Below are 12,702 nucleotides of genomic sequence, written 5' to 3'. Positions count from 1 at the left end.
GTCCTGCTAAATAGTGAATGTTTGCCCCAGTTTTAAGTCTTTAGCATACTGAAACAGGTGTTACTCTAGTATTTGTCTATACATTGATCTGTTCATTTTTCCTTCAATCCTAATGAGATTTCTAGTCCCTGCCGAAGAGAGGCAATACCATATCATGATGTTGGCACCACCATGGTTGACTGTAGGAATAGTGTTGAGTGGGAAACTTTGCTGTGTAGGATCTGTAACAAATGTAATGCTTCGTATTCAGACTGAAAAGATTTCTTAATTTTGTTGACTGATACACGTATTATGCAATCTTAGCCTTTGAACTCTATCACTCTTTCAAAGTTAGACTCACAGTGGCATTCCTCACCGGTTTCCTCCTTGCCTCGCTACTCAGTTTGAAGGAACAACTAGGTGGTGTCTGAATGTAATGTACCTTTGATTTCTTGATGATTGAGTGGACTGTGCTAAAAGGGATACTCAGAGACTTCAGTATTTTTGTACCCTTCGCCTGATCTGTGCTTTTGCATGACTTTATCCCTGACTTGCTTTCAAAACTCCTTAGACTTGCCCATTTTGCCTTTGCCTGAAATTGAAAGAATGACTATGATAGCACACGGACAGGGGCCATCCAAGTAATTGTATGGCTCATTGTAGTAATTTTGTGTATCTAAATTTTAGTTTTTCCACAACAAGGGTTTAAAGGGTTATATAATCATGACTTTTCCAGTTTTCTCACTTATTTTTGTTTTCTAGTTTGTGTGGAGTATGTTGTGTACATATAACAAAATCATTTCTACTTGATATGTCATAACGGCAAGCTTTAACACAAAATGTGAAAACGTAAGGGTCTGAATACTTTTTGCAAGGCAATATACATTATGTGTGAGGCATTTTCCTAGAGTGCTGATTGAACAGTCTTTGTTTAAATCATTATTTCAATTTAAATTAAAAAAGGAGATTTGAAAAAGACCAAAAGTGCAGTGTTGTTGGTGGCATTTATGTGCTTGATCAGTTTTTTATTTTTTACATCGTCCGTCTTTCCTTTTTGTCCTTGTGTTTGCACATACAGAATGCATGAGTGATGCAGGTGTGTACAACTGCATTTTCACGGGCGAGAAATACTGTACAGGGTTGACATAGATTTTGAATCAGATGGAAGTAGTTTGTTGTATACTGTAAATCTCTGCAGTCTGTTAAAAATAGGTCAGTAGGCTCCAGTGTACTATACACTCAATGCCCCTGAGGTCTGCTACTAAATGTAATGTTTCAGTTGCAAAATGTTATGAGTACTGTTGCCTTAAGTCAGTCCTAATCTGAATGGGTTTTCTAGATGGCAGAAAGAAAATGTTCACATTCCACTGGCTCATGTTGTTAAAATTGCCACAGGATTTTTGTGATGAGAGCAACACACAATTATCTTTCACATGTGCTTTAGATTATAAGGTTTTATGGACCTCCTGCGGTATTTTCTCATCTTGTGTAATTTGCTGTGTTTGAAAATTTTAATTCTGGGTCCTCTAATTTTTATCTAAAAAACTGCAAGCTGGTTTAAGGTTTAAACTTCATCACAACATTAAACACAAAATATACAATTTAGGAATAACTGTTTTCCTGGACGTCATTAGCCTTCTGATGAAGATTAGATGTGTTTCAGGACTGAAACACTGACCATGTCTGATATATTTCGTAATATTTTTATTTATAATGCAAGACAATACAAAATCTCTGTGTGAAGACTAAATTTTATTTAGTGGTTTAATTTCTAACATTCATTTTCACAGTGAGATTTAATTTTCTTTGTACACTCAGGATTTGTTAAATTCATAATTGTATTAAACATAGCTCTTTAGAGTTGTAGCAACAATTCAAATGAAAATGTAAGACCTTCCATGATTTCATGGTTTGCATGGACATGTTTGAATAAGCATGCATTGTTGAGTAACATACTGCTTTCTTTATTTTAGGGTACTATATAGTAACACTTACACCATAGGTCAATGTATGTTAAGGTTGTGATCAGGACTGAAAAACTGTTTAAAAATACTTATTCATAGTTTCTTAGGGAGATTAGAATTTGATGTCCCCCATCAAAGATGGCTTTATAATGCTCATCCTCTACCAAATTACACAGGAATAAAGTCTGGTATTTATTATAAGTGGAAGATAGAGGTGTTTGATCTTTTTGTCTGTTGGCTTCTTCTACACTACATATACACTATAGAGAATATAACCATATGAAAAAGGTGATCTGCTGTAAATGGCCTCTTTTTGTCTTTTTGTCTGTGGCCTTCCAGGTGTTTGGATAGTTGGAAGACTGCTCACATTCACTAGGTCATATATTCTATAAAGCATAAAGCTGCCACGATTTGGCACTTTAATCAGTTTAGTGTTGACCAATGCTGAACTTCAATGAATTTTGTATGTCGCTAGCACCATTTTCATCTCCAGAAGAACTGCTTTTTAGACACCATTATTTGGTGTAATCAACTGTGGAAGGGCTGAAAGGAAGGCATTTTAGTCTTTTATTACTGAGCCTCTTCGGTGTAACTACAATTAATAGTTTTTTTACTAATATGTTTTCCATTTAATGAAATTACAGTTTCCTTTTAAGTAGTTAAAAAGTACATTTTCTGGTTTCATTAGTTTCAACTTGGGTTCATTGTAGCTGCTGTAATTTATTTTTACAGATGGGGATCTATAAGAAAATGCAGGGTTAGTTACGTTGGTCATCTTCCTATCTTAAAGTTCGGAGACCTAAGTTTGTATCTTATCTTGGATTTTTAGGTGCAATAAGAGATTTTGAGCCAAATAGTTTGTAGTGATTGGTCCAATAGTCTTTGCATCATGCTTAGAGAGATTTATTGCTGCCTAAGTTATCCACGGAATTGATGTATGAAGGATAAGTATAGTATAAATTTTGCAGGACATGCCTCTAAAACTGATACTTTTGTTTCTACAGGTTAGAAACGACTATATGTTAGAAATAGCGGATCAGGTAGACCAAGAAATAGCTCTGAAGCTGGGCTGCCTTGAAATCAGGTGAGTGGATGCTTGTAAGTTACAGATGCTTGTAAGGGTAGCAACTATATTATATTTAGGGTATCTGAAGCTTGGAACCAGCTACCCACCCATGTTGTTAAAGCCGATCCTCTTCTCTCAAGAACTGGCCAGATGAGATCTTTGGATTAGCTATTAACTACCAACAGACTAAATGGGTCAAATGAATGCATTCTATGTATTACAGTATCTGCTTCTCTAGAAGTGTACACATGCCATTTGTTAAACTTTATCATGTTTTCTGTCTTTATCATAGGAGATTCTTCCGGGAGATGAGAGGGAATGCTCTGGATAAGAAATCAAACTATGAACTATTAGAGTAAGTTGTGTTCTGAAAATGATTTTCAAATAATTTTTTTCAAAAGTCAAATTTCAGCCTTATTCTTTTAATTATGCTTAGGATCAAGACAGAATGCTAGAGATTCTAAAAATGCAACATTTTTAATGCCTTCAGATTAACTTATTTTTAATCAAGAAATTTAGTTGTATATTGTTCTAAATATAAAAGCTCTTATCATTGCTGTTAGTTTTGTGCAAACACCTAATATTGATTCTTATGTTTTCACATAAGAGCGCACTCTGCATGACTTGTTATTGTGATTTAGATAGATTGGTTCCTGTTAACATGGAGATTGTGAGAGGAGCTTCATGAATCCAAAAAATTAACCAAGATAAATGAGAACTGGGGGTGCAGAGTTTGCTTGCCATAAGATAGATCATAAAGGATGTCTTCTCTATCTTGTGAAGTATTGCACAATTTAAACAAGTGGATTCATGGTGTCTACTAATTGCCACTTGTTTTCCGGCTTTCAGATTCTTAAGAAATTATGATGAGTCAGTACAATCATGGAATGTCTGTAGGTTATAAAGGATTTTTTATTTAGTTTTTGTATCCTGCATCAAAATGTTCCTTCTTCTGAACCTGCCTATTCATAATTGAATACCCTGCTTTTGAACATAGTATATTTGATTACTATTGCTTTTTTCAATGGCTCATTAAAAGCATTTGTTTGACTCATTAGTTGACAGAAAAATGTTTTGGGAAAACTGTGGAAAAACCTGACACCATGAAACCTACTTTCTCCTAACTCTATCAGAGAAAAGAGGAATAGTTGTGTGGTTCAAGAGAAGGAGATAAATTTAGAATTCTTTGTTTAAATGAATGGAAAGTCGACATGCTTAAATTTTCCAAAACATCGCTATTGCCATAGAGCAATAGTGGTCGTTGTAGAAGTGATTGTTTGGCTGTTTTTATTTTGCTGATACTGTATGTAACAGTGAACTACATTTTCAAAGTTTATTTTCGTCACACAATGTCCCTTTAACATAATCTTTTTTCTGATTCCGTTTCCCAGTTAAAAAAATAAAACTCTGCTAATTGCAGAACAATTTGTGTATGATAATTACCATATTACACCTATAAGAGATGAGACAAATGGGTAAAAAATAAACTGTTGAATACACAGAAGTCTCTTGACAGCTCACCTTTTCCAGTCCTTTCTATTCTTTTGCCACTTCTATAGCCAGTGGGAATGCTTTACTTATTTTCTTGGCTTTTGTAAATCCTGAAGCACTGGCATCATGTTTTGCCAATATGATGTGGAAAAGAAGGAGGATTTTCAATGATACAGATCACTAAAAGACATTAAAAGGAAGAAACTACAAATTGAAACACTTCTGTCGTAGCAAAAATAGCTTTGTATGGCAAAAAAAAATGGGAATAAAAATGCATTAATTTTTATTAACATAACCGTCATATAGGGTGGGGTGTGTGTATAGAGGCTCAAGTTATTGAACATGTTAAAGAGCATATTTTTCAGGAGCATCTTTTGTGGATTATCTCTTTCTTTTAGATAGTACTGTTTACTATCTAAAGTGTACAATAATTGCATCTATGATATTTTGAATAAGGATGACTAACAATTCTAAAAACATCCCTTATTAGAGTTAAGAAGCAGCTTTGCTAATTTGTCATCTACTGAAGATGTCATGACTGCTAATTGAATTTTAAAGTTAATTATAAAATAAATGCCAAATATGCTAAATTATTTTTCCTATGGATGAACAAGTCCTCTTGGCCTTTAAGTCAATTGAGAAGTTCGTACATTGGGAGCAAGTTAATTGGTTAATTTTGCGTAAAGGTGCTTTAGTTCCTTTTACTATCAGCCATATAAAATCCCAGTCTTCCATCTATATCCAACTTTGCCAGCAAATCTCCTAGGATAATCCAAGAGAAACTCCTGCATGTCCACTAGTAAATGGTGGATAATTATTTACTCCAGCCAATGAAGTTTACTGCACCTTATTGAGGTTTGGACTATTAGAGATAAAGTCTATACCGTGCATTATTCCCATACTAGACAGTAGCCTAATGAAATGTTATTACATAATAAAATGTATTATGTGTGGATGGCTCAGTTTAACATGTATGACCCACAGACATAAAACCCAACAGATTAAGTATTTAAAAATGAAGACATGCAGTTCTTTTTGAAATATTTCAATATTTGATTAGTTTCCTGGATTTGCATGTCATTATCAGACTAAAGTCTGTTTTCTTTCCTGTCTTGTTTGTTAACTCTGCAGAGAAGCTGAAAGGGGAAGTATGAGATCCATCATGTATTCTGTCATTTTTATGGCCAGATAATGTAGGTCATCTTAATAGTGCTTCTTAAACCACACTTAGCAACATGGTTGTTCTATTTATAGTTAAGAATAATTGATCCTCAGTAATTTGCAGCAGTAACTTAAGATCCTTAGTGACTTTTTCCTTGCCTGAAGAGTATTTGATATTCTGCTGGAGTACTGGATTTCCACTGTAGTTGTATTTGGATGATTTTGTCAGGTCTCAAGTGACAACATATTATCTACAGTCTCTATGGGACATATTCTCTTTCATCCTGCTTCCTCTGTTATGGTAGAGAATGAAATAAGCCTGTTAATATCTGAATATTGAAGTTGGATGCTAAAGCTTTTAGTCTATGCATTCCTTGCATTCCGTGTGACACCTCAAGACTGCTGTTTATGTCAGCTTTACACCAGATTTGAAAAACACATCTGTACTGATGTGAAAGTAACTTCTTAGCCCTCGACATTATACATGTTAGTGTAATACTTTAGAATGGTGGGAATTTCTTGACCACAAATCGGTTTTATTAAATAACATTTTTGCAGCATTTGTCATTGCCAAAATCTTAGATCTCATTTTCCTTCAGACTGTCATAAAGTAAGCAAGATATTAAAAGAAAACGGAAGGTTTATTTCCAGCACTGTCTCATTTAACACCCCTGACAAAGTAGTTAATGTTTTTCCGGAAAATTTAAAATGACAGAGCTATCGGATCTTCAGGGAGGTTGTTTACTAGAACAGAAGTGATATACAGTATTTAGACTACTGTGTAATAAGTGTTTTATCAATATAATGAAACATACTACCTTCAGCAACTCCTGTTTCTCCCATCTTAAAAGGCTAGAGGAATTCAAACAAAACCCTTGCTGTATTATGAGCCTTAAGCATCCATTTCCCTGTGCGTTATAATTGCATTTAAGTCTTTTGTATTTTAGTCTTTGAAACAAAGAGATTACGTCCAATCAAATCACATCTTTGACATGGGAACTCTAATACAATATGAAAAACTACAAGAAATATTCTTTCCCGTGGAATAACCTGTCTTCAATATCTTTAGAGGAGGAAATACTGCCTAATATTAAAATGTTGTTCTTATCACCTTCAGCTCTTGTCTGAACAGTTATGCAAAAGCCACTGGAAATATTACACCAAATATTTAGTTTGATTATCAAAAGAAATATCACTTTTAATGTCATTACATCTCATACTTATCGTGTAAATTTTTGTAGCAGGGGCAACTGACATAGTATTGAATACATCGGTAAGTGTATCATGCTTATTAACATTTGTCATCAACACAATGAGATCACAAGAAAGTTGTTGTTGCACAACCATCAAGAGGACAAGTATTGTCCTGCTGTTGGAATGCCGTTCGCCTGAATTTTTGCATATCAGGACGCGCCTGCAGGAAGGTCAGCAGGTGACGTCTCGGGACTTGATCAGTGTAGCACTGTGCAGTCAGGTGGCTGTCGCTCCAAGTGAAGTTCCATAGCAACTCGTATCCATGCTTTGATCTCCCCATTGCCTGCTTTGTTGTAGACATCAAATAGCATACTGTTGTGCATGTCTGCACCATACTTGCTGTCACCCATCAAAGTTTTCTAGATAAAACTGTGCTAAAGAGAGCTCTAATCCTGGTGAATCCAGCTGAGTTGACTTTGTCCCGCCTCCAGCTGACATTGGCATAAAGGTGTTCTTTTGATATGCACAGCATGTTGGTTTCTCTTTTTTCTTAAAAAATGTTCAAACTCCTCTTTCTGAAACAACGTGTTTATTAAATATACCACGCTGCTACTACTTAATCTCAACGAGCTGTTTATTTTCTCATTCCTAATGAAAAATTAAAGTGTGACAGTGATTGTTGCATATTGTACCCCAGGAGGCAATGTCAGGCCTTTATATAACAGTGTAGTAATGCAGATATGCCAAAATGCACAATTATCCACTTTATCACATTTTTCCATTGCTATTATAAAATATAGTTTGTGTCTCTATTCCTGTTTAATTCAGAGTTGAGTGTAATGACAGAAGAATAAAAATTAATCTATCTGATCTGTACAAAAGTATAAAAAGATGCCAGGGATAAGCTTGTTTATTGCTTTTTAAACCAGCTTCTGTGTTTGATTTTTGTCAACATTCAGCCTGCTCTCCAAATACTCTGTGCTCCCTTTTAAGAGATGTTTTTTTTATTATTGCTTCTGTCACAAAGCTCTGTGATTGATGGTTATTTTATGACCCAGGTCTGTTGCAGTGTGTTAGCAACCAGAACAAATGCATCTTTTGTTGTAGTAATAAAGTATGTTTTCAATAAAAGTTTATCTGACATTGTGTCAGAAGTTCAGAGCATTCTTATTTATACAATTCTCAACTTTCAGTACACTCCCAGTTAAAGGCAAAATCTGTGACAATCTGTCTTCATTTCTTGCTTTCTCACATTCTTGTTCAAATTTCATATCTTCAGTAAGTATTTCAGGTAGATAGGCCTAATTTATTCCTCTCATTTGGAACGTTTTTTTGTATTGTGATAAGATATTTCCGTAGTTTGGGGAAAAACAAATGCCAGTTTTATTACAATTCATATGGTGTCATGGATAGCTGTAAAATTCATTTTTTTTAACAATGAGGTGTTTTGTCTTCTTCAAACAGAAAAGATGTTGGTTTGAGAAGATTCTTTCCCAAGAGTTTGCTGGACTCCGCCAAGGTGAGAAATCGTTTACTGTAGTTTTATACATGACAAATTCCCTTTGATTGAAGAAATGTAAGGGTCACTTAAAGTGGACAAATTAAATTACATTTTCCACAGCAAAAAACAATTTTAATTACAACGAACGACCACTATCAGCAAAGCTTCCTGATGGACTTATCCTGTGAGATCTAGGGGATAAAAATTTGTGTTATAGTTTATGGGAAGAGACAGACAATGTGGGAACAAACGATGGAACAGGAGTGAAAGTCCCTTTGAACTGAAGCCGCTTCTTGTATAAGAAAGCAGACAGATGCTGAGCCTGCAGCACTATGGGAAGAGTGCCAGCTGACCTGGGAGGTTTCATTAATCCTCCCATCTCGCCAGTCTCCTGGGATGCAGGGGTCCACTGTGAATTCCCCCTGCTGTCAAACTGGCTATTCCATCACGTAACTCTGATGTTGTGCATAATTTCCTGGCCGGTTCTCACTGTAAAGGCAGTTATTTTTTGCCAAAGCGATGTTTATATTGCCGTATGGAAGTAAGATTAGCATCGGGGTCATTTTCTTCTTTTTGAGCACAACCGTGTGTTTTTCAGGTGTGATGTCTCCAAATCTTCTTAATATTTTATGAAATATAAGAGAGATATTTCAGGGTCTGTTTAATTAGGTACTGTACAAATCAACAGCTCGTTCTGTTTTGTCATTTATGTGTTTGTTGTTGTTCAGACACCTCAAATGTTATCTTTCCAGTATGTCTAATAAAACCTTGACAGTGCATTTAGGGGATAAATGGCAGATTTGAACACCAAAACATTGTTGATGTGATTATTTCTGCTATCCAGATGAACACATTTTATAGACTGCAAAGTATATAATCCGACAGATGGCTCAGGCTTTAACAGCTCATTCACAGGGTGATCAAATCAAGCAATAAAAATGATTGATGCTTGAATGCAATATTTGCATAATTAATCATCCATAATTTATACCCAAAAGTAACTTAAATGCAATCTTAAAAGATTGATTAGGTATAAATAGCTTTTTCCCCGTTCCTTTTAAAGAAAGGAAATTAAGTTCCATCAAACATTAACCGTTTCAGGCTTAAACTTTCAGTTGTTTTTGCTAGTTTCCACTTTCATTCATTTTACATTTCCAAAAGTGGAAACTGCACATTGGATCAAAAACATTTTTGAGCTGTACCCTTAATATTCTGAACTTGTGCTACCTGTCAAGATTGAAGAAAAGATATAGCTGTAGTGCAGGATGGGTGTGGCGTTTTTGAAGAGCTGTATGTATTTCTAGTAATTGCACAGGTTCTGTTAGTTTACAGTTCTCACCTTAGGTCAGCAATTAACATAATCTACCAATTTGTAGGGGTTAATTTTTTGTCTGACAAAATAGTAATCCTGCAGACTGCAGGTCTTAACACACAATAAACCAATATGTATATTTATTCACATGTAAATATCTAATTTAAAAAAGAAAATCTCATAATATGCACTTAAAAGCAGTTAATATTAGGTGGTGTTATGTGTATTGTAAACCTACAGATGAGAAGAAACAAAAGGAAGTTTACTGATCAGTCACATGCCAGTTGAGATTGTTTTGTGCTCACATGTATCTTACTATTCTTGAAGCATGAACTCATTTACAACAGTGTTATATTCGACATCAGACTTGATCACCACCTATCATAGGCCTCTTTCAAGAGCCTGTGAGTTTTTCTGAGGGCCTACGCTGTAGTTCACTTATTATCCTCTAGGCGTCCCTGTAGATGCTTTTTTATTTTAGCATTAGGCAATCATAGGAAATATGATTAGTCAAAAAATTCAAACGTAATGGGTACAGATCAATTTAACTAATTGAAAAATATACTGTAATTTGGACTTAAAAGCCATTGAATGAGTGCAAGGGAAAAGAAAGGTGGCATGCAATAAAGTACTGAGGCATCAGTACGCACTCATGTTCCCCTGGATTAAAAAGTTAAGGTAATTGCACCTCTAAACAAATATTCAATAACCGATGGGGGAACTCCTATAGCATGTCACTTAAGAAACAAGCTTTTGCCACAGTCTGATGATTTGCAGTTACATAATCAAGACATACATCCAGTGTCATTTTTTTATGTCACATTCAGTACATTAGACATGTACATGTAATATCGGCAATGTAGTCTGTGTGATAAATATATGGTCTTTTTTTCCTCCAAAAACTAGACCAATTTGTTGCAAGCAAAATAGGTTTTAAAGAACATCAGAGAATCAAACAGGCTGTTCTCTATCCATAAAACTGCTCCTTGAGCCAGGTACAACATGATGGCTGAGAATACTTGGTGTTCTGTTGCCGGTTACCATTCTAAATAACTTATTTTTACTCAGACCTTGTGTAAATAGAAGTGGGCATTGAACATGATGGGGTAAAAAGAGTTGGAACCATTACTGAAAGATGTACTGGTTTTGAAACATCAGTGCTCAGATTGTGACAGATGGTAATACTCTCCCATACAGTGGTTTGAGTGATGTAAAGTCCACATGAAACAATCAATATGATAAGAAATTCAGTAAATGTAGAGCATAAACCACAGAATTAACGGACTGTGTTTTCATTAATATTCTGAAGAACTGACTGCATTCTTAAACTCTGATCAGTTAAAGATCAATCACGGTTAGAACCAAAACGAATTTGCTGTTTATGGATGTGGATCCTCTCTCATTAGGTTCTGTTCCAGATTTTAATGAATAAACAGTGAAATGGGCAACTTATGGATGTGGATCCTCTCTCATTAGGTTCTGTTCCAGATTTTAGTGAATAAACAGTGGAATGGGCAACTAGATTATACTATTTGTTAATAGTAATTATGTTGATCATGAGAAAAAAGCTTCAGAGAACTTTTTTCTTTCTCTGTCTTCGTTCCTAAGGATTGAATTAACCAACTTCTGCACAGCTGACACAACTTCAAGCAAGAAGGAATCCATTATTTCATTTTTAGTATTTTAATGATACTTTAACAATTCGTGCGATCATAAGCAGTACTGTAATTATTTCAAATATATCTCATGTTTTGTCTTATTTTTTAGGCCAAAACTCTACGAAAATTGATCCAGCAGACCTTCAAACAGTTTGCAAACCTGAATGATGAGCAAAGTATTCTTAAATTCTTTGAAATATTGTCGCCGGTTTACAGATTTGACAAGGAGTGTTTTAAATGTGCTCTTGGGGTATGTAAAATTAAAGTTTTATGCATATGTACTTTTAGAAAACTGTAAAGCATAATCTAAAAGTTTGATTCTGGACTGTGTGAAGTAAGGCCCAGCTTTGTCTGCTGTCTTTAGTACTTTCTTGTGAGACGGTTGTTCTATAGTGACACCTGCTGGGCAGCAGAGCAAAAATGGAGTTGTTCGTGGATTTTTTTTTTCTATAACCATGCTTCAATTTCTTGTGGACATTCCATTTTATATTTATATTTTTTGTGATGGATTTGTTCAGATTAGTCAATTTTCTGCATGCAGTGGAAATAAGAGATTTCATTCATGTCAGTCTGTGTTAGATGGAGTGTGACAAAAGATGCCTCTTTTGGCACAACTGGTATGATGAGTTCTCAGTCTCGCATTTGCAGTGTTTCCAATGATCAGAAGCTAGAGAAGCTTATCCACCTTTTTAGAACTTTGATGTTAAGGTTATTACTTTGATCAAACCGTGTAATCCAAGGAAAATGAGTTTCCTGAGTACTACTTTTCTCTTAACAGTCAAGCTGGGTGATCTCAGTGGAATTAGCAATTGGACCAGAAGAGGGAATCAGCTACTTAACAGACAAGGGCTCAACTGTGAGTGCTTTTGTTTTATTGTATTTCATATTTGTTATTTGCTTATTATGCATTATTTCTAATAGCACTGTTAGCAGGGAGAAAGTCTGTTACTCTCCCACATTAAAAAAAGAAGGTAGAGCAAAGAAGCCTCACTTTCACCAGGAAAGTGCAAAAAGAGGGTATTAACAAGTCTTTGTTGAAAACTGAGCTGAATCGGCACCTCTTCTGCAGTCACGAAAGTCAGGTTGCACACAGGTAGGGAAATGATCAGGTCCTCATCATTGGTCACTGCAGGAATATTTTGGTAGGATAAGCATAACGATCACAAAAAAGCCCTTATAAATGATGAATTGTTTAACAGTGCTCTGAAATTAGCAAACATGAAGGTTAAGGGTCTACAATTTTAAAATGGGCATAATTATCCAGAGCAGTCTTTGTGTTTCACTATTACAGTCCTGTGTTTATCAGTATGGCTAAACAAACAGTGTAGTTTAGCAAGTTTAACAAATATTCTCAGCCTGCAAGTCCATTGAGATTT

The 12,702-nt window shown here is 35.1% G+C and overlaps 1 protein-coding gene across 17 annotated transcripts in view; it reads left to right on the top strand.

Moving 5' to 3' along the window:
* ptk2aa (protein tyrosine kinase 2aa) overlaps positions 1–12,702 on the top strand; it is a 158,007-nt gene that overhangs the window by 87,330 nt on the left and 57,975 nt on the right. For all 17 annotated transcript variants that reach the window (XM_088929407.1, XM_088929406.1, XM_088929405.1 and 14 more), the window contains 5 exons: positions 2,948–3,027; positions 3,302–3,364; positions 8,320–8,374; positions 11,436–11,576; positions 12,105–12,182. In XM_088929407.1, coding sequence (XP_088785533.1) covers positions 2,948–3,027; positions 3,302–3,364; positions 8,320–8,374; positions 11,436–11,576; positions 12,105–12,182 — 417 coding nt within the window. The remainder of the gene's footprint in view (positions 1–2,947; positions 3,028–3,301; positions 3,365–8,319; positions 8,375–11,435; positions 11,577–12,104; positions 12,183–12,702) is intronic.

This window comes from Atractosteus spatula, chromosome 12, assembly GCF_055471065.1.
Source record: "Atractosteus spatula isolate fAtrSpa1 chromosome 12, fAtrSpa1.hap1, whole genome shotgun sequence".
Classification (NCBI taxonomy): Eukaryota; Metazoa; Chordata; class Actinopteri; order Semionotiformes; family Lepisosteidae; genus Atractosteus; species Atractosteus spatula.
This window is presented reverse-complemented; position numbering and strand designations above follow the sequence as displayed.